The sequence below is a fragment of the Ascidiella aspersa genome, chromosome 1 (assembly GCF_963924565.1).
Source record: "Ascidiella aspersa chromosome 1, kaAscAspe10.2, whole genome shotgun sequence".
Taxonomy (NCBI): domain Eukaryota; kingdom Metazoa; phylum Chordata; class Ascidiacea; order Phlebobranchia; family Ascidiidae; genus Ascidiella; species Ascidiella aspersa.
In genome coordinates this window covers 13,560,216-13,582,384 of record NC_139447.1, presented here as the reverse complement: position 1 = coordinate 13,582,384, position 22,169 = coordinate 13,560,216, and the positions used below count along the sequence as shown (strand labels likewise).

The following is a 22,169-nucleotide window of genomic DNA, read 5'->3' as shown; positions in this document are numbered from 1 at the left end:
GTAGTCTTAAAAAATAAACTTTCTACAGTGTTTTCATCTGAATACCAATTGTCAGTGTTAATGAATTTTGTAAAAAATCAAGCATAGAACAAGGCTCCCAAATGTTAATCTTTGTGAGCGTTTGAGGATATCAGTCAGCGAAAGAAAGCCCCAATTCGATGCTTTTGTACGACCTAGTCTAAAACAGGGGTCGGCAACCTACAGCTCGCGGGCCGGATGCGCCCCGCCAATGTAATTCATTCGACCCGCCGCCTCTTTGACAAACTAGATACGAGTCCATTTCAAATAATTTTTGACTATTTTAACTACGTAAGTGCGAAAAAAATTCCCGCTTCGCGCGAATCATCTTTTTACGTCCGGCTTGTTTACGTTTTGATGCGGTGTTTTGAACTAGATCAGCGCTTCGTTACCGTTAATGGAAAACGCATTCAAAAATACTGGACATATATTTTTTAACATTTTATATTTTCGGTAATGTAATAAAAACTTAATTTAAAAGAAATGCCGGTATACCTAAAAAAATCGCGCTCGCTTCGCTCGCCACGTGCGCCCTGACTTACAAAGGTTAACAAACACTAAACAAGATTAACTGTTAAAGTTATCGCGTTTACATAAATAAAGCAATATAAAAATTAAAGCGTGTCCAATAAGTTCACTATTCGTATTTGGTGGATCATCATGTTGTCAGGTTTGACTGTGGTGGATCATGGCAGAAATCATTTGAACACCTGCTATATGCTATTTGCCATGTTGCTGTTTGATTCGCAAAGTAGCCATTCCGTTCGTTAATTACTAGACGTTTCATTAGACACCTTAGTCCCGAATATGCCAAGCCATGCGCCATGTAGCTAAGTCATTTACCTTTTTTTTATGCCATTCGCCAAGTCGCTCTTCAATTCAACATATTATGCTGTTTGATTTGTACGCGCTGTATCCGCAAATTTAAAACATTGTGGCATTGTCACGAATCACTTGTGGTATGTTGTAAAATTAAACTTGCTGTCTTATTAGTTGCCGTTTCAAAACTGCATGGCTATTAAATGCCCGAAAGTTGTGCCTTAAATGTCCGAAAGTTTGGCCTTACATTTTTTTTATCGCAAAACCCTACAATTTTTTTTGCCTCGCGTGGACCACGGTAGGCGAAAAATCAAAAAGCGTCACAGTATAAATAGACTTTATAAATCTGCTGATTTCGGTCCAAAAATGGGAAAGTGAAATGGAAACTAAATACATTCAGTGGAAAACCGTTTTATTTTTAATCAAACTGTTTTCTTAGAAAACTGATTAGGGCCAACTTCTTGAATATACACAAATATTTCAAGTAGGCCTTTATGGACTTCCTAAAACTAGCTCACGGACCCTCAAGGGTTCCATGAACCCCTGTTTAAGAACCCTTGGTTTAGGACTAGGTAAACATAAATAAGATATGTGAATGACAAGGTTGGCAAATGGATTGCATAGTAGTCATTACAATCAAGTAGGAAGTAACTATAGCTGTGTAAAAAAAAATAGAGAAGTAAATCAAGTGTTTGAATCATAAGTTGCTAAATGAAAAGCAATGTTGTTATTTCATTTAAAAATTTGATAAGTAAATCAACGTTGTGCCGTTAAAATGCGCCTTTGCCTCATAAATACTTCTCATTGAAATCTATAAAGTGGTATTTTTTGCGGCTTTGGCTTTCCTTATAGGCATTATTCTCATTAAAAAGAAAAAAAATGCACTGAAAGATCTGGGCAAAAACAGAGCATGATACTTTCAGTGGCACGCAACCTATTGTTATATTTGTCCGAAATTTATAGGACTTTAACAAACTATGAACTCTGTATTTCCCCTTTGTATAAATTGTCCACATTTTTTATTTTAAAAGACTTTAACAAACGTTAGGCTCTGTATATTTTCTTGTCTTTTAAGTGTTGCAAGGCAGTCATAACAGTCAAAATACGTGTATTGTAGCCTTGTGGGTATATGTAGGGTTGTAGGCTAATGAATTTTCGCGCAGATGTTGGTTTTGGCGCAAATACACAACCGATACTGCAGAAATTCAAGTCGACACAAACGTTTAGTCATTGGACTGCTGTTTGTCGCGCAATATTCGCCATGCATGTTTGGTCCAACATTTAATTTGGATAAGTACAGTACGCGGAAACACAGTACGTCGATTACACCGCAACAGTCTGGCGCTTAAGAACTAGTCATGCCTTACAAGAGACGAATAAAAATATTTCAGGCATGGATTAAGTTATGAAGAGTTTAATTGCGCCGAATACAAACCGTATATTATCGCCAGCAAGAATGTAAACGATCGGTTTCAGTCCATTACAGCCTAAGCAACACGAATTATTATTTAAACGCCCTGTTATTCAATATCAAAGCGTTTTTGATTAGATAAGTGGCTCGGTGAGGATCGATGAAGTCAGACAAAGACGCTCAAGGCCCATAATGTCTATCGCTACCGCTGACAAAACAAACATTTTAGGAATTCGTTTTGCGCAGGGCGAAAGGGATTTTTGATAAAGAAGTGGGGTATTAAGACCAAAATGTGAGTCACGATATCTGCGTTTATATTGATGTAAGCTTTAAGGATGCGAAAAGAGTTTTTATTTATTCACCTATTATTTCGATAATCACCGGTTTCTCCGCACAAGCTGTTGCTAATTCTGCCTTTCACATTTTGGTTGAGATAGCAAATCCCGGTTATTTTATTTTATTTTTAAGTGATAGCACAACGTTAAGTGTTAATGGTCGTATTCTAATTACAATTTTTCGAGTTTTAACTCGATAAAGGATTTACTTCAACGCCTTTCAGGAAGTATAGATTTCTCGCACATTTTCTGTGTGAAGATTATCTGGCGCCTCATCAACTCAACCTTCCTTAAAAATGGAATTTCCTCCCTAATTAGTGTTTTTGTCGCGATTTGCGCGAATCTATATTGTCTTTTCAATTTTACCATTGTAGCGGTCATACTACTTTCTAACTTCTGTACTGTACAGCTGTATGGCTAATGGTATTCACAACTTAATGGCTCAAATAACATTTAAAAGTATAATTATTGAACGCGTTAAAAGTGCGATGTCTCTTCTATACTAAACGTTTTGTCAAATTTAACCAGATGAACGTATTTTCTTCGTGAAACTGTTCATTTGCCGCCATATTTATAAAAAAATTGGACCAAGTTTTAAATAAACTCGCGCACGAGTTTGACCGACAACATAAAAATATATGTTTGACCGACAACTTAAAATATATGTTAGTACTCCTATATGATTTTTATGCTCAAACACCGCTAATTTGGAAAGAAGTCAAGTGCCACTCCAGTTGTGACAATTGATTTTTAGCGTTAACACTATGACCATAGTCTTTCCACCCTGGGACATTCATCGTTAATAAATATGTTTCTCGTCTATGCGTATTAAATTTAGGTAACCATGTATAATATGATACTCCGTTGGCTTTGGTTATTTTTACTATTTAGCAGTCTGACATAACTTGTGCAGCCATTTTTATAGATTTTTGTGTCGTAAAGGCTTTATGTATGTTTGCCACATGACCTACAGCTTTGTAGGAGCTAAGACACAGCACATTTTAGTATCGGGAAACATATTTCACAAGTAGCGAAGTTTAGGCACAGGGTAGTTGTTATTTTTTTCTTCCCATATTTATAGATCAACACAATGTGTACATAAAATACACTTGCCGTGAGAATTAGAATGTATTGTCACGGACAAAGGAGATGTCAGCGGAGAAAAAAGTGTAGCCTTGTCGTTCAACGGCAACCAAACATTTGGCTTTTACAGAAACTTTTTGGTAGAGCCAAATAGTTTTCAGGATGTTATAGACGTGTACTGTGTGGCCAAACTATTATATTCTATCAGTGTATAATCGATTTTTATGTCGTAACTTTGGCTGTTTGAATGGCAACCGTTTGTTTTGCTCTTCCATTCTTAAACTTTTTTAAGTTTATTCATTTAGATAACTAGCAAAACTTACACGCTTAAGACTTGTTAGGCCTATATGAGGTAGAAATATACCGACGTGAGTAGAAAAATCCAGGGACTTATTTCTCTATAACCAGCAATACTTCCTTATCACAGCCCAGCTGCGTTGTGTGCGCCAAATGTTCCTAGAAGTAGTAAAGTGTTGGCTAACTGTAGGGATATTGAATGGGTGCTGTAGTTAGTGGCCTAGCGCATAGAGCTGTTTGAGCAATCCCGCGTGTATTCTGTTCACTGTGTATAAAATTTAACTCCTTACAGCGCTATTTTCATAGCTCGGCTTGTGGCGCTACTTAAGGAGTTGAATGTATTTGTGGCCAGATTGGTGAGTGGTTTCCGGCTGATGGTACACCAGGGTTTTGCAAGGTAGTGAGCGACCAGCAAGCTCGGGTTACATTTTTTAGAGATGGAAATACGCGGCTTGCATTATTTAGTGATGATTCCTGAGGTATGTTGTACGTTAGTCATTTCTGGAGAGAAAAAATAGCACGGTTTCAGCAAGAACTATATTTGAATGGAATTATCTCAGTTACAAATTTACATGTTATATGTCAAGTTGTCCACGACCACATAAGGATAAGGTCGGTCATTTGGTGGCTCATTCGTTGTTTTGTTTTTGCGCTAAATTGCCAAAGTTTGTAACAACCAATTGGCAATTGTAATGTCAACCACCGACTCTACTTGTAACTAAGGGTAGTTTGGTTTTCTGTGGCGGGTCACTTGTAATAGTTTGAATTGTCAACCGTTAGGTCGCTGCCTATGCCAACAGCCAGGTCAAAGTGATCATAAATCAAACAAATGCATGATTAGGTTACTTGACCACTATGCAGCACAACAGAGTTTAAACAAATGGATATTGTTTTAACCATGAGTTGGCAGTCAATGGGCCACAAGGCGACATCATTCCGTCTGTAAATATTTAATGAACCAAGGAACTAAGCTATTAAGGGATCGTGGAGTGATGCATTTTATTTGAAGTTTTATTTCTATAAACCTGAATGGGAATATCGTATCAGCTAAAAGTGTTGTCTACTATGCATTTCTGCATACATGGTAAAGCTTGAATCTGTATGGATTAGTGTGCCCTTTGGCGAAAATCACTCTTCAGGTTTGATCGAAATAACCTTACGCGGTAAGTGATGTGAAATGTGTTAGCAGTGCGATTAGCATGGCCACCATTAAGACGGTGTGGTTCAACGCTCATTTACAATTGTACAAACAGCCTAAAAAAGTGTTTTAAGACGTTGTAATTTGATAGGATTCGGTATTACATACAACACACGTTTTGTAATAGAATACTGTCTCAATCGGACTGTTTAGTTATTGCGATCTGGTTTCAAGTAAACCAAACGTTATCAAAACAATGTGTATTATTTTTTACATGATTTCAGCAGCGTATAAATTATTTATTAATGCCTTCACGTGAACGTTTCCAAGCTGACAATACCCTACCACAGTGGTTCTTAACCTTTTTTCAGCCGCCCCCCCCCCCCCCCTTTGGTAATTTTCTCATGCCTTGCGCCCCCCTATGAAAATATTTCGACATTCTGCAATTAAATATTACTGAGAAAACAGGAAAAAAGTGAAGGGTGTTGTTGGTCGCGCGAAGCGCGAAAAATTTTGAGTTTTATTTGGTCGAATTGGCTAAACTGCAACCGAAGGGGCGTTTCGCATTGGGCACACAACAAAATGCGCGAGCTCGACACATTGATTTTATCGAGCTGGTTTTGACAAACGTGTTGCGAGGGCATTGACTCCACAGTTGTAAGAGTTGTATGATGTCGAGCGCAAAAAATGTCAAGCGCAAATATTAAACATTGCGTCATCGGGTTTCAAAAGATGTAACGACACACAATACAACGGCAATATTGCAAAAACAAAATAGTTTCGCGCAAAAAACGTTCGACTCCCCCCGTTGCTATAGCCTGTTATCATATATAAAATATGGATGAAAAATAGTCCGAAAGGGCGATAGCTTTTATCGTTTATCTATATAAGTTGATTTAATATAGGGCGGTGATACCGTGGATCTCCTAAAAGGGAATTAGAAGATTCGCGCCCAGCGCGAAAAATTTTTGCAGTTTTAGTGTTAAAGTTGGCAAAAAACAGAGTTTGTATGTAGGAATTATGCCTAACCCAAACGAAACCATTAAAATCACTGCAAAAAGTTAAAATATTGAAGTCGAGCTCGCGCCCCCCGAAAAATTGCTTGGCGCACGAGTTTCATCCAAATACATTGTTTGCAGCAAATCATTAGCCTACTTGTGCCGAGTGCGATTATTATTATTCTTTAGTCTATCTATACTTATAGTCAGTCGTATATGTGTTCAGACCAGTGCTCTGAAACCTTTTGGTTTGGCAGTATTTAACAACTAAAAAAATTGACGTTCTGCGTTCAATTATCTTTTAATATTGCTGTTTTACGGCAATCCTAAAATATCTTGTTCACCCTAACAATAGTGGATTACTGCACATCGGGGGCTTGTAACTTACAATTCTGCTTGTATTGTTTTGCTTAACTTTTCACACCGACAGCCAAGATTAATTTTTGCAATGCGCATCGAGACGACAATAACAATAACAAAAACAAAAATACCAATAATTTGGCAATGGTATTGGTTTGACATCGAGTGCATTAATAGTGCCTTATATTGCTTTGATTAAATATTGAAAGCAATCATTTTGTTAAGACGCGCTTATCAACTCGTATAGTTGAGTTTGTTAAAAAACATATGTTATTTGGAAGTATTTCTTTTAGCGATTGAACTCGACATAAATAGTACGGAAATCCACCTCCAACACACATATTAAGCTGTTTTGCCATGGCTAAAAAACATTGCAATTAGTTATTTATCACTAAAGAGTATTACAATTTCAATAATTAGTTTTCATAAATCGTGCGATCCAAGCCACTTTCACTAACCGAAATAAATCCAACACACGATTTCGTTTTTTTGCTGGATGGACACGCGTGGTCATGTCCGCCGAAACTGTATCAAACCAAGGAAGCGCCTGAACTGACACCAAATATTGATTGAGTGTCGGTTATAACATAATGACCCGTTGTCAGCAGCGAAGAAAAGCCTTGCAACAACTTTGAACATGCCTATAGATGTACCAAGCTAATGAGGTGGTTCGCGGTGATTAATTACGTCGCTGCAGAGTTATGTAGGCCTATATGTGAGTTAGGTAGGCCTATGTACCCGATTAAAGCGCATATGTGAGTTATGTGATGTGGAATTTTATGTGATTGATCTCAAATTTCAAACTCAAACCTATACTTAGCCAAGCTCGGCAATGAGCTGCTTAAGTTTGCGTTAGATAATCTCCTACTTTTATTGGCTTTGCTGTTACTCTTCTGTTATTAAATTTCGGTTTATGCAAAGTCAAGTTTCTTCGAATTATTGTTTTTCTATTTTTTTAGGAATAAAACGGATTATTTCTAGGTGCGTACTGTTAAAACACGACATTCAGTTTCTCTATTTAATAAAATGTTTGCGGTGTAAAATATTATTTGAAAATTTCGAGTTAAATTGTAATTTGATATCATAATTCGTGAATCTCTATAGTAGTACACGAGTTTGTTATACGGGATTGATTAAGCTAAATAATTTTCTCGTGGGAAATGCATTCCTACATTTCGTTTAGTATTAAATCGTTATCTTTGTGCGCTGTGACCAATGAGAATTTATAACGTTTGTAAGCGCTTTAGTCATTGTTCATGGAAAACAATGGTTATGTTGTTTTCAGCGACATCGTATCGAAAGGGTGATTTGAATTTTATATATTTACAGACCTTACTTTTTATTATGATTTTTGTTGTGAGCAATCTTTTTATTGAAGAAACTATAGTATGAGGTTTTGCGCGAACGCAGACGCGGACCAATTTGCCCTGCGATATTATACTTGTTGTTTTTTCGGTGTTTAGATATGCTCCCGCTGTTACAGTGGTTTTGTTAATGCTGTTAGGGCTTTACCTTCTCATATCGTAACACTTTTATCCAAAAGGGCAGTTGCATTTGTCTTATTTCATAGATGTAGAGTAGATCAAAAGCCCTAGTTTTTAAAGTAAAAAATGTGAACCAAAAATTGAGCAGCTTTCGCACGCCCGTACTTGAAAAACTTAATTTCGTTTAACTGTTTGGGCAACTTGTCAATAAGACAAAGCACATTCGTCTTGCTCAAAGGCTATCCTGATTAAAATTAATTTTCTAGTTTACGCAAGACGCCACAGTTTCTCGCGCGAGAATAAAGCTGTTTGTCCCTACTGAACAGCCTGAACTTTCCCTTTTTTTCGAAAGCACGTTTTACGGCAGGTATAGTTAACGCATCAGCGCACGAGTCCCGGTAGACGACAACGTGCTTTTTCGCAGCGGCGTGGTTACCATCGCCACATCGCCACTCAATCATTTGTTATATGTTGATGGGTCAATAGCGGAGGTGTTTACCGGTAGCGATATCGCACAGTTTCCTCTTCCGAAGTGTTTTTATATAATGTTAGCCTTTGTTAGCGGTTAGACAAAACAGTTGTTGTATATTGTAAGACTTAGTTTTATGCCGAATTCCGCTTAACTATATGAACTAAGTTTCTTAGATCTAAAAAGATCTATATATGTTACGTGTCAGGTTTGCTTATTAGGGTTTTGGTTTACAAACGGGGTCCAACATACAGTTGATTTGATTTGTGGCTTATCCAGAATTTGAGGAAATAAGAAATGCAGGAATCCACTCACTCCCTGTCGCCATGGGACTACCTCATGTTCGGCGCACTGTTCGTCATTTCCACTTCAATCGGACTATTCTTTGCCATCCGCGACCGCAAGAAGATTCAGGATGAGCAGGAGTACCTGATGGGAGGGCGGAAGATGCACGCAGTTCCGGTTGCCCTATCCCACGTGGCTAGCTTCGTTTCCGCTATTACAAGTATGTTTATGCGTTGGATGTGCGACTTTTGCGTCTCTAATTAGAATTCGTTTGGGAACTATTTGGGGAAAGGACAAAGCAAAGTTGGTTGCATATTTTTGATATTTGGGCAAAGTCCCTATTGTGTTTTTGTTTAATTTTCTTACTTCTTTGCAAGAGGAGTTAATTCTATTTCAGCCTGAATCGTCTTTTTTAAAAAGCGCGCCTATGCAAGTTTTGCTTTCAAAATTAACTACTGTTAGCAATTATCCCTTATTTACGAGAACGATGTAAGACGAAGAAAGCTATTATTAAAGCTTGTTCAATGGCTTAACAAATTACATTGTTATTCAAAATACACCACTCCACGTGCCCTAACACCTTTAAAAAAACTATTTTTTGACTAACTTTATTTGCAATAGAGTAGACATGTACCATAGCAAACCTCTTGCATAATTTATAAAATAATTGATTTTTTAAAGACATTTATACGTTTTATCTTTATCTAATTTTCCTCCAGTTATCGGAACGCCCGCTGAGTTTTATATGTTCGGTACAATGTTTTCAACCTATTGTATCTCCTACTTTTTGGTGGCCGTCATTGCAGCAGAAATTTACATTCCTATCTACTATCGTCTTGGCATTACAAGCACTTACGAGGTATATTCATTTGACCAAATAATAATAATCATTAGTGAAAAAGCTTATATTATATTTTCTCCAAAATGAAAAGTTTCATTTCTAATATCCCTTAATTTGCGTGTGATTAATTTATTTGAATATAAAGTTTGACCAAGCACATTTATATGCTAGGCGCAAATCAAAATGTTATTACATTCAATGACACCTATTTGCTTTAAACTATTTCAGGAACTTTTGTAAAACCACGTTATTTAGTTGTAGTTATTGTAGACGGGAATAGGTGCTGCTGGAAGTATCTGTATAGCTGAATTTGCTACCTGTTGATAGTATACGTCAGTGGTCGGCAAACTGTGGGCCGCAGAGTCCATTCATTGCACTTTATTTTACAAGTTCGTGTGGCTTAGAATTTTTATATTGTCTCTGCATAGTTCAGATCCACGTGTCAAACGTGGCCTTAGAGCTTCTCAAACTATATTTTTGCCCCCTTAATTATAAGTAAATGAAAAATGTTTAGCGCTTCGCACGTATATTCTTCGTTTTATAGAATGTTTTACATTATGCCATGGCAGTGTTTTGATCATCAAGGCGCCATGTAAGATTTCACCCTAAAAACAAATATCCTGAATCCGCCACTATTTTCGTGGTGGTTATACGTAGTGGGCCTTTAATAGACCAGAAAAGAGGACTTTGAGCCGCGACGAAAAGGTTTGCCGACCACTGGTATACGTCACTGAAGGAAGGAAGTGACGAGGATTTTTTCCCTCTAGAATTGGCGAAGACACACGCATAGGCCTTCCTCCCAAACACATAACTTCCCAACACACCAATACACAACTCCGCAATACGCAACACGGTAACTTAAAAAAATGAAAAAAAGCATATCTTGGGTACACTATGCAGTATGCACGGATCTGTAATGTAGCTCGATAATAAATCGCATAGCCAAAAGGTCGAGGAGATCGACATCATCTTGATTAATAAGACGTTTCGATACGAGCTTGTATCATCTTCAGTTAATGTGACTGAGAAGCATTTCAAGCATCACTTATAAGAGATGGGCAATTGTTATCAGTCTGAGTTTCAAGCATATCTTATTGTGATAGTCCTGGTGAATTTTAAGTGATAATGAAACGTACTGGTTGTTTTGGGGATTTTTTGTGCACTACTGAATACCTATTGCGTCCGTTATCGAATTTCAAAAAGTAAAATGTCAACTTGTCCAAATGCTAAATGCACACACTTCCTCTGGAACAAACTATTGAACGCCAAAACGTTGGCGGAAACACATGACAGGTTCCTCAATACCAGGGTTCTAAAACCTTATATACCGTAGCCAAAATTGTGCACTTGATTTTGTTACTATACAACAAAAAGGAAACAATTTGACATGTTGTTAATCAACATTCAATCCTTTATCGCTTAACAAAGGCTTTTAACTTGTTAGTCCTGACTACAACCAAAAAGAACTAAATGCAACGAAGTGTTACTAATAAATTCCACTTTCCATGAGCATGGCACTGTTTAGTTCGAGAAGATTCACTCAAAACGCGAATATACTTTAAAGTGAAATACCATTCGCGTTGAGCCAAATGACATTACGTATAGTGAAAATAGCCAAAAATGTTGAGGCGTTGCCTAGTGCCCAGCAAAGAAAAGAAGTCGCGCTTGGTTGAATTACATTGGCGGGTCGATCCGGTCGCGGTCAGTGGGTTGTGAGCCCCTGGCTTAGCGTATTAAACAAATGTTCCAAACAGTTTTTGCCGCTTTTCAGGTATACTACTATAAACCTTAAAATTCCAAATTTGGTTATAAACCCAAAAACTGAAACCAGGTACCTTCAAACGTTTTACAGGTTGGGGGACATGGAATACACTTTTATCGAATTACAATTTTATGCACAAGCGGTAAACTGGGAAAACGCAAACATAAAAGTTCAAACGTCTTTACTTACGTTAATGAATATTGAGCAACCTAACTTACGTTATTGAAATGCCATGGTAGTTATTTTTTTGCTTTAATCATTCGATTTGTTCTCCTCGCAGTACTTGGAAATGCGTTTCAACAGAGCAGTTCGAATGCTGGCCACCAGCATGTTCATTTTCAATCAAGTCATGTACATATCTATTGCAATTTATGCCCCATCGCTGGCAATTAATGAAGGTGAGCATCTAATTACACCACTGCTTATGCCTCTAAAAAGCTAAATAAAATATAAAATCATCCTGTTATGTACACTCTCTTATTCACGAATAATTTGGGTTGGCGACCGTTTTGATGTTATTCGCTATGACCAAAACGCGTTTTGGCAAAATTGATATATTACATTCCGCACGGACCGCCAGGCCAGTATTAACATTCCACGGACCACCAGGCATGTCCGGATGAGATAAATTAGACCGTAAAATACCAAACATAAACTTATTGCATCGTAACTTAATTCGTATCACGGTTTTTAGACCCCTTACGTATTTCTTACTGTATTAAAGTGGACTTTGATTTGAATATTTAAAACCCGTAAATTTTCCATCCTTTGCCAACTGCAGATAAAAGCGAGCAACGAAATTTTGAGTCTTCGTAGCCTCATGATATAGGCGCGGAACGCATTCAAAGTTTGGTTTACGACGTATCTTCGAGGGTTTAGGAAAGCCAGTCAAAACGAAAATGATAAGAGTTTAATTTGTAATAAGATGTTTGTACGTTTACTATACCTTCTATGATGTATGTCCTGCTCCATTGCTGAATTGTAAAACCTATAGCTTGTTTGACATTTAATAAGACTGTATGGTCTTTCCTAAACACAATCCAAGACTGATGAATTGTTAAACTTTAAGTGGGTGCAAAAGGGGCGTAGAAGCCATAACCATATTTTGCATTGTGCCAATGTTGTCAATAGTTCATAAGTACAAACCATATCTAAATCACACATTTACAGTGACAGGGTTAAACCTTTGGCTTTCGGTGATCGTCACAAGCGCGGTGTGCACCTTCTACACTACACTTGGCGGCCTTAAGGCGGTCGTTTGGACCGACGTATTTCAGTGCGGCATGATGTTCGTTGGCTTTATTGCCATTATCGCCCGGGGTAGCTACCTGCTGGGCGGAATCGACAACGTGTGGCGGATAGCCGAAAGTCGCGGGCGGATAGACTTTAACAAGTATGTCAAGCTTTTCGGGTAAATTGTGGCCTTGCTGCAAATTTAAACGATATTTTTAAACTAAGATATACCTACATTTCCCCAATGATTGCCTCACTGTTTAATGTAGACATTCATTTCTATTGGTCTTTACAGTGAAATAAATTACCCAAGGTTTATACTACTAAAACAGTTTTGTAAATGGCCGCAGTTGTCTAATTCTAAATAGGTTAATCAGTTGGCACCATATAACCGGTCACAGTACTTCACCAGGTCAAAATACTTCATCGGGTCTACTGTGACCTGATGAAGCACGGGTGTGCGAAAGCTTGTCAAGATTTCAATACAATTTGTCGGTATATGATGCCACATTACCCTATTTAGATCTTCAACTGAATCGTGTGTCACGACACAACAGTGTGCCTCCGGAGATTCATTTTGCAATTTGTGATTATAACCTGGTACTAAAAACATGCATGCAGGCTGAAATGCAATAATTGAATGCATCTTTCAGTCAGTTAGCACAGGCTAATTTTCATGGTGAAAACCGGATAGTTTTATCATTTTGTTTTAATTTACTTAGCGTTGTTTCCCCTTGTATGCACAGTGTTAATGTATACTCGAAGTTCAGTTTATTTGCTGAAAAATATGACTTTTTTAACAGAATCGGCTGAAAAATATATCTTTTGTGGTAGAACTAGCTGACAAAAAATTTGAATCCCACCACTATCTATAGTAACTGTAAAGTGACAATATTACGGTTTTATAGTCTTGCCGTGCAGTACGGGTGATTGTCAAGTTACAACTGCTTGTATTGCTATGTAAGGATGAAAATGTAACGCGAAGTTGTTTTTATGAACTTATTACGTCGCAACCTGTAAAAGTTTAAGAACTTAACTCTTAGTTTTCCTACAAAGACAGTACACTGCGATGCTTAACCCAAAACCGCGTCAAAAATTCAGACTTTTTATTTGTTACCTGTTTTAGTTTTGAATTGGACCCGAGAATTCGTCATACGTTTTGGGCGACCGTGATTGGTGGAACCTTCTACTGGTCGGCCAATAACGGCACCACCCAGACCATGGTTCAGAGGTATCTGTGTTGCAAATCAGAAAGACACGCAAAAATGTGGGTATTTTAAAATTAAACTTTTGTAAATTAACGTAAAAAAGAATAGCTTACAAGGCGGTAAAACTTTGGCACAGAAACTAAAAAAAGACTGTGTACGGTGAATTATTCATCATCCAATCGCGCTGAAAGCACTAAACTTGTCTAAACGTGCGGTTTACGTGATGGATAAATCATAAAGATACGCGTATATAATACCTAAACTCCGACATTCGTACAAACTTTAACTTGCTATTCCTTACTTTATAAAGCTATAACAACAACAAAATAATAAAAATTGCATTACAATTTATTCTATACCGTGTGTTGATCACGTTTAATTGTAAACAGCTTTATTGGGCTTTTTTCTCAAAAAACAATTATTTACCTAGATTTATTGGTCAGTCAATATATTTTTCGGCCAAAGCCGCATATGGCGCCATAGGGAGCCACATGCGGCTTTATGAGTCTAAGTTGGCCGCCGTTTTAACTTAGGCTAGGCTTTACTTTAACCCCTACCTTCCTTATACGAAGAATCGTGAAACTGCCCAGTCCGGTGCACAGTGCCCAAACAGCCAGTGCCCACAGTTAAGAAGTTTATGTATGCAACCATAATGCTGTCGCATGCAATTTTAAAAATATTTCAGTCCCAATCGGCTCCAGGTTGCAACAACAAGCCTACGATCGTGCAACAGACAAGCAGGTTTTGTTATCCTTGTATATTGCTATTTGTTTTTTAACGAGCAGATGAATATTAAGATTACTGGCTATACTTTCGCTCGAGTTTGTCAAGTCTTTAAGTTGTTTATTGCAATGTCGAAGTACGTATCAAACATATTTTTAACTGGGTTAACTCCAATCGGTGCTTGTTGATTCAGGCGTATGGACTTCAATCACAAACAAGTTACAGTCTTTCTTCAATAACCTTACCTAAAACCAGTAGGCCAACACTAATTTATTATTTTGCATAAAAACTTAAAACGTCATTCAGACTCTAAGTAAAAAAATTAGCAATTTAAATTAAACTATTGAAGTGTACGAAAAGGTATCCTGGAAAGTGATTTTTTGTCTGCTTTTCAAAATCGAGCAAAAGTTTTCACCCGGTTTTCATTTAAATGGCGAAATTGCCTTTGTCGTCTTTTTTCACCTGACATCCTCTATCTGACGCAGAGCGTAAATAGTTGACTGTTTGCAATCCGTCCGCCAACTTTGTTTGTTGAAACAAATCTTTCTTCGTTTTTTTTGCTTGAATTCAAAATACGTGTGGCTCTGAAATGTTCTTTAATGCCGCAGATCGGTCTACCTAAATGCGCTCGGAATCACGGCGATCGTCTGTCTGGCCGGACTGGTCGGACTGACAATGTTCGCGTTCTACGCCAATTGCGATCCCCACGCGGCCGGCTGGGTCAAGGCCACGGACCAACTGACCCCCTACTTCGTGATGGAAATCCTGCACGAATTTCCGGGTCTTCCCGGAATTTATTTATGCAGTGCGTTCAGCGGGACACTGAGGTATAAGCGAAGCGGCCGACAAAGTTTAAAATAACTACTGTCGGTACCAAGAGTTATGTTGGCACAGGTGTTGGTCAAAGTTCTTAATACATTCATAATAAATTTGGCATAGTTTGTAAGCCAGACGATGAAATAGCGTGATGTTCGCATAGCAAGAGATAGGCCCGAGCAATATGCGAGAGCGCAGCGCGCGTCTTAAGTGATAGGCCTCACAACTTTCAAAATATAAGTGAATCATTTTCTACCTGACAGCAAAACAAACTGGATCATGTGGCATTTGCTTGGTAGTTTGCGTGGCGGGCTTAGACAAGTGTGGTGCGCTATGCATGCCAAATGGGCAAATAAATTTATCCTTCCGTTTGAAGATGCGGCTTAAGAAAACTTACTCTTAGGTGATATACAGCATATTGGAAAATAGTTATTTAGACCAAAGCTAATTTGCTTTCAAGGTTTTAGGCTACGTTTGTTATCGATTCCCGTTCGATATATTTTACGAGACGCTGTAGGACGTTTTACGTTAGGGCCTCTTTAAGGGAACACACAACAAGACTTAAAATGCAATATTACCTAAAGCAGAAAAATCTATAAAACCATAGTGACCAACGACATAATAAAGCTAAATACGCAGTATTATCCACGAGAGAATAATAACTTAATCGTCTGAATAAGACACAAAAAGTCCTAAATTATTCGAAATAAGGCATAACTGCCGATGAAATATATAACTTACAAACTTGTCACAAGATTTTCTTACATTTGAAACAGTTTGCATTCGCGCCTCACCTGGATCACGTATTGGTTTTGAATATTACGCCGGGTAATTGAAAGCGCCGTATCCTAATAAGGTTTACTTTTATTGTGGGGAAGCATTCAATTAACCCATTTCAGAAACAATCAGGAATGACAACATATAGGGATGACCGTAGCGTTTGCTGTTTTACAATATGGGCTACTTGTTTTATGAACAATGCAAAACGCAAAAAATAACATCACATGTTTTGAAAATCCCATTTTATTACAAAAGGAAATTGTTATGCCATTTTATACAATATATGTTTACATTACTTAACGAAGATGTTGTGCTTTTCGTACGTTACTTTTTGGCTACATGTTAAAAGTCAGAATCATATTAGAATCATTGGCTGTATCAAACGGCTTCAGCAAACTTATTTAAGTGGAGAGGTTCCACCATATAGTCATAAGGAGGCCATAATTGAAATTGCTTTTCCATATTCGACAAAGTCGGACACAAAAGTAAGACTTAATAGAATGATGGTACCAAAATGTTCTCGAATTTAGGAGCCCGGTCGGTTTTAAAGTGGAAAATTAGGCTTGCTTTTCGCCATTTCAAGCGTATCTCCCTATTTGCTGCAAAACCTTCTCATCTTGAAAAATATAACTCATCTTTAAAACATATTTTCATTTTAGTTTTAAAAATTGTTTATGTTTGTTACAGCACGGTGTCCTCTGGTATCAACGCAATGGCCACAGTCACACTTGAAGACTTTGTCAAGCCTTTTAAGAAGATTTCCAATAGGAGTTCGACCTGGATCTCTAAGGTTTTTGAAATGAATCATACTTTTTTTAACATATATAGAATTTTAGATAAATTCCAATTTAAAAAATTACATTTTCAATCTATTTACGATTTATGGATATCGATGTTTGCGTATTTGTTCATTTATTTTTAGCTTGTTTGGCTAAAAAAGGCGATATCTATAGAGTACAATTAGATAAATTTGTACTTCTTGGTAGACTCAAAATTTGCGTAGTTTTCCGCTAACGTGCTCCACCCTGAAAATAAATTAACTAACTTGATGTTTGGTACCAAATATTTATTCAGCTTTGTCTATGAAGCGCACCATCTAGCTTTAAAGGAGCTCTGTGCTGAAAAAAAAATAAAAACCATCCTACATAATGTAATAGAGCATTCCAGTTTTAGAAATAGTAGGCTCACCCGGCGAAGAATAACAACTTTTCAGTGGTGTGTATGTGGGCTACGTGCGCGTGTGTGTGTATGCGCGACGCTTCATGTTTCATCGCGAGCAGAGAGTACACAGTAGAGTTTGACAAAAGATTTGGGCGGGACACTGCCCTTACATACCAAAATAACGCCCCCCAAGGTGACTGATCATATTGTTTGCGATAAGCTATAGGTTGTTGTTGTTAGTTATAGTTTTTCAAATACCAGTTAACCAAAACATATTTTTTCGTCACTATCCCAACCCATGATTTTTAAATCTCACAAAAGTAGTTTAACGTTTGAAAAATAACTCAAGTTAACGGTAAACTTCAACTAATAGCAAGTCACGACCCAGTCCAAGTCATTGCCAAGTCCGGAAAAAAAACCCATTCCGAAACAATACTTCGCAAGCAAACCAAAACTAAGCACAAATAAGGTTCTACGTGTATAAAATTAAACGGCTTTGTTTATTGCATAAAAACGGCCAAATTTAAAACATTTATTGCATAAAAACGGCCAATTTAATTGCCTGAATGACTGAAACCTAGTCAAGGTTTTGCCTTAAAGACTGAGGTTGAGTCACGTCATTTAGAACAGTGACCTAACACTAAATAGCACTTAACATATATTATACTTACACAATTACAGGTGTTGGTATTGTTCTACGGTTGCGTTTGTGTGGCAATGGTCGCACTTGCTGCCAACCTCGGCGAAATATTGATCGCCAGCTACAGCGTGAACGGGATCATACTCGGCCCAATTCTGGGAGTCTTCATGATGGGATGGGGTTTTCCCTGGGTCAACTCTTGGGTAAGACAAAATCTTTCACTTGACTAACCTGTGACAGATCGCTGTGAAAGTTTATTCAAAATACAATCTTGCTTTTTGTTCTTTCGCTTTTGCAGTGACATTCCAATGACCTTCCTCAAGATGTTGAAACATCTGAGACATTATTTTTTGTACACGAAATATAAAGACTGATCATATTTTGCATTGCCATGCTAGATAGAAATCTCAAACATATAAAAATAAAGAACCCACGTCTTCGATTTGATCTTGCCACACTTTGTATGTTTTAAAATGCTACAAGACATTCACAACCACGTTATGGCTTTACACAACTTGCTTTTTTCTTTTAATTGTAGAACGAAATATATCTAAATTAAGAAAATTCCATGCATTTGTACTACTTATTGAACACTACTATTTTCAGGGTGCGCTCTCTGGAGCGTTTGCTGGCTTTGGGGTGACCACCTGGTGTTACGTTGGAAAGCTCCGTTTTCCCCCACCGAATCAGTTTTTACGCAAGCTTGACCTGACTACAGTGGGCTGCGAATATGGGTTTAATCTTACCTCTACAGCACTGGCCTACACCACTGCCGCAGGTAACATTTCATTTTTTTTATACTATAAAGATTTCCAAACTATCCACTGCTTGTCGTGAATAGGTTTTAAAGAAACTACAAAGCTCACATTGACCTCAATTAAATTATTTTTTTAAGTATTTATTTTTAGGTTTGACACAAATTCGTTAAGGTATATATGTATTTCATAAACTCTTTTTGCTTTCAGAAAAACTTTACCATGTTAAACTATAATTGGGTTAATTTAATAGTTATAGGCTACCGTGTTATAGTGGAAGAGCTAAGGTACTGGAATCCTTATTTAGTGGTATAATGTTTCAGCTAGATTCTGCGACACTGAAATTATTAAATGTAGGCTACCCTTATTATGAACAGCCTTCTTTTTTTTTTAAATATTTAGTTCTACTTTTTAATTTGATTCATAAGGTCGTTTAATCCAGTCGAAAATGTTTCTGGTAAGTTATGTTTCTGTTCAGGAGAATTTAGTACAATGGCCGAGTCAACCAACGCAGAGGAACGGCCGTTTATCGCAGAATTGTTTTCTCTCACCTACGCCTACTACACCACACTCGGGTGCTTTGTGGCGATCATTGTTGGCAATATCGTTTCCGTGATAACAGGTAAGTTGATTTCAGTTTTTTTTTCATTAATCAACGAGTCGCTATTGTAATGATTATTATTAACAACTCGGTACAATGTTTAGGTATTCAAAATCCACGTGACTTGCCGCCAGGTGTCTCTTACGCTTTCTTCGACCACCCCTTTTTCTGCTGGTTACCGAAAAAGGTAGGTCATTATTAGGGACGTCCCCGATAATATCGCATCGGATATTGTACGATACTAGGTCGGATCTATGCCGATCCGATAGCAAATTAATATAGGGATTTCAGGTATAATTTCTGATTAAACGCACCAATTCAACATCGAAAGATAACCTTATCAGAAAAAAAGGTAACTAAACCTACAACTCTAAAGCAAATTTCGGAGAAAAAAAAATGAAAAAAAAATACTCTCGAATGTTTTAACTCTATTTGCTTTAATCGTAGTACTGACGTCATTGATATCGCGATATCTTTCGTCCAAAATATCGGGTATCGATATCGGAAGAAATTGTAAAATATCGGACATCTCTAGTCATTACAATTAATAGTTACAAATAGAAACCCTCCCTTATTTTGTGACGTACTTACAACCGACATTTAGATGTTCAATTTTAAATTATTACCGTTACAGTCTGTCGATGTAAAATCAGACTACTTTAAAATCAGAGATATGAGCACACAGTTTGACGCCACTGAACAAAGGTAGCGGCGACGTCACATTTTTCGCTCGCTTATTCACGATTTGGTAGACCGACAAATCTCGACGAATATATTCCATTATCTGCATGAATTAGGCGACACTTTTTTTCTTGCCTCGCAGATCAATTATATAGCCTACCGCTATCTGTGTTTAAATAAAGATATTCTCCGCCTATAGTTTACATGCATATAACCGATTCGAAAGAGGTGTATTTGCATTTAAAACACAGACGCTATTTGTAACATAAGAGTAAACCTATAGATCAGGGGTGGGAACATTTTTAGCTAAGTAAGCCATAAAAGTCAAATATTCTTGGTTGTAATTCCATTAGAGCCATATAATAATTTTTTAACATCTAGTTATGGATTGGCAAAAAATAGTAAATTGAGCATGAGGTCCGTTTATCTTGTTCTCATTTAAAGGACAGATTATGCTATGCACTAAAAATGAGTTAGTTAAGTTTGCACAACTTTGATTACGGAGTTCCGTTGAAAGAATGGACTATTCCCTCAACAGGGATAACAGTTTTGCAAACAGACAGGATTCACGAGAAGCGTCGAAAATTTGGTACTATGTGAAATAAAAAAAGTAAATATAAAGTCAGGTCGTGGCCGCGTGCAGTTTTATTCTGATCATGCTGAGAAATATTAGCTTAGATTTTTTTGCAAGCAAGATTCTTTTATCTAAAGAGCCATATGGCGTCACAAAAATAGTCGCGAGTCATATAGGCTCCTCCTGCTATAGATCATAAGCATCCGATCCACGAATCATTGGGTTTTGCAACCTCGTTTTCCGATCTCTTGTCCAGATTCGATTCGCCTTGCGTTGTGGAGTGCAATACGACCGGACGACAGACGACAAAAAAAAGTCGAGCGACCGTGAGAGCAACGACTCCAGCTTGTTAAAGCGGCCACCGAGCGATTATTCCTCCGACTCCAGCCTGAAGTTGAAAGTTGACGAAGAACGAATTGACAGCAGCTGCGTTGTGTTGTTGCCCGGCCGCCCTGTGTAATGCCGAAAATCATCTATCGCCACTTTTCTGTACTGCCTATTTATTTGCAAACCCATCGAGGTACAAACTGTACAAGAACGTTAAGCCACTGGAATGTGTTTTTAGCTTCTGGCCATTTTGTGGATTGCCAAACCTTATTTATATAAATCGCTAACAAAATTAAACACATTATCTAATTCTAATCAATATATATATATTTGAGGGCAAATGTTACGCGGCGTATAATCTTCCAATAAGCACTATATATTTATGTCAACCATAGCTATATATATATATACCGTACATCATGTTGTACTGAAGCTGTATAAGCTGTTAGATAAAGTTAACAATATAGAAAGCGCGGATACAGTGTGAACCTCACCCAAAACTGCATTTTTTGCCTATTTAGCTACGTAAAAGCTTTTTTTGCGCGATACTGAATTGTGTTTTGGTGTGTCTTAGCTCATTTAGGTAAACTAGTTTTATCCCAAAATAGAGTGTGTTACCTCTCACTCTCGAAAATGAACCATTTTAGCAACATAAGTGATATGCATTAAACTCGTTTTTTTCGCTTTGCGCGTTTTATTGATAACATCTTTGTATTGTGTAGCCTTTGTTTTGAAAGTAACACCTCTCCAACTAAAAGATTGAACAAAATCAACGAAATGTGTGGTGTTGTTCAAGGTAATTCCACATTTTCTGAACCCACGTTATCCCTCCCCTCTACAAAAATCCTTTGTTCCGTGACTGTCCTCCCAAAGTAGGCTATGCTCGTTTCTGGCCATAGATTTTTTTTGAATTATCTCCGAAAACCTAAAAAAATATGAAGTTTCTTATTTGTGTTTTCATCTTTAAGCCAGGCCAACTTTTTTAACATATTATGTGACAGTTGGAGTTCAACTCGCCACGATTTATTTCTCGGCGATTCGATTCTCCAAATTGATAATGCCATATGACATCAAAGGACCTGGCGTTAAAATAACCTTTATTTGAATATTGTTTTATAACAACATAGGTTCACCCAAATGATGCTTTAAAATTTGCTTTACATTGCTTTTTGTTTTCTTAATTTAAAATGGAGTTTTTTTTATTAAGCCTTAAGAAAGAGATCGTTGATTTAAGTTGCTTCTTTGGGAATGTTTGATGCAATCCAGGGAAATCAACAAACAAGTTTCTTGGGTACGAACCTTATAATTCCCACAACCAAAATTTTATTTAGTTCCGCCAACAGGGGGCGCAATAATTCCAGTGTTCTATT

At 37.4% G+C, this 22,169-nt stretch overlaps 1 protein-coding gene across 1 annotated transcript; it reads left to right on the top strand.

The window, feature by feature from the left end:
- Positions 1 to 8,624: 8,624 nt before the first annotated feature.
- Positions 8,625 to 21,687, top strand: LOC146167879 (sodium-coupled monocarboxylate transporter 1-like). The gene is made up of 12 exons (XM_083382862.1): positions 8,625 to 8,917; positions 9,417 to 9,556; positions 11,581 to 11,698; positions 12,471 to 12,693; positions 13,660 to 13,800; positions 15,073 to 15,291; positions 16,748 to 16,850; positions 17,903 to 18,064; positions 18,468 to 18,639; positions 19,095 to 19,238; positions 19,322 to 19,404; positions 20,729 to 21,687. Exons 1-12 carry the CDS (start codon positions 8,710 to 8,712, stop codon positions 20,930 to 20,932), a joined length of 1,917 nt encoding a protein of 638 aa, XP_083238988.1. The 5' UTR covers positions 8,625 to 8,709; the 3' UTR covers positions 20,933 to 21,687.
- Positions 21,688 to 22,169: the final 482 nt, after the last annotated feature.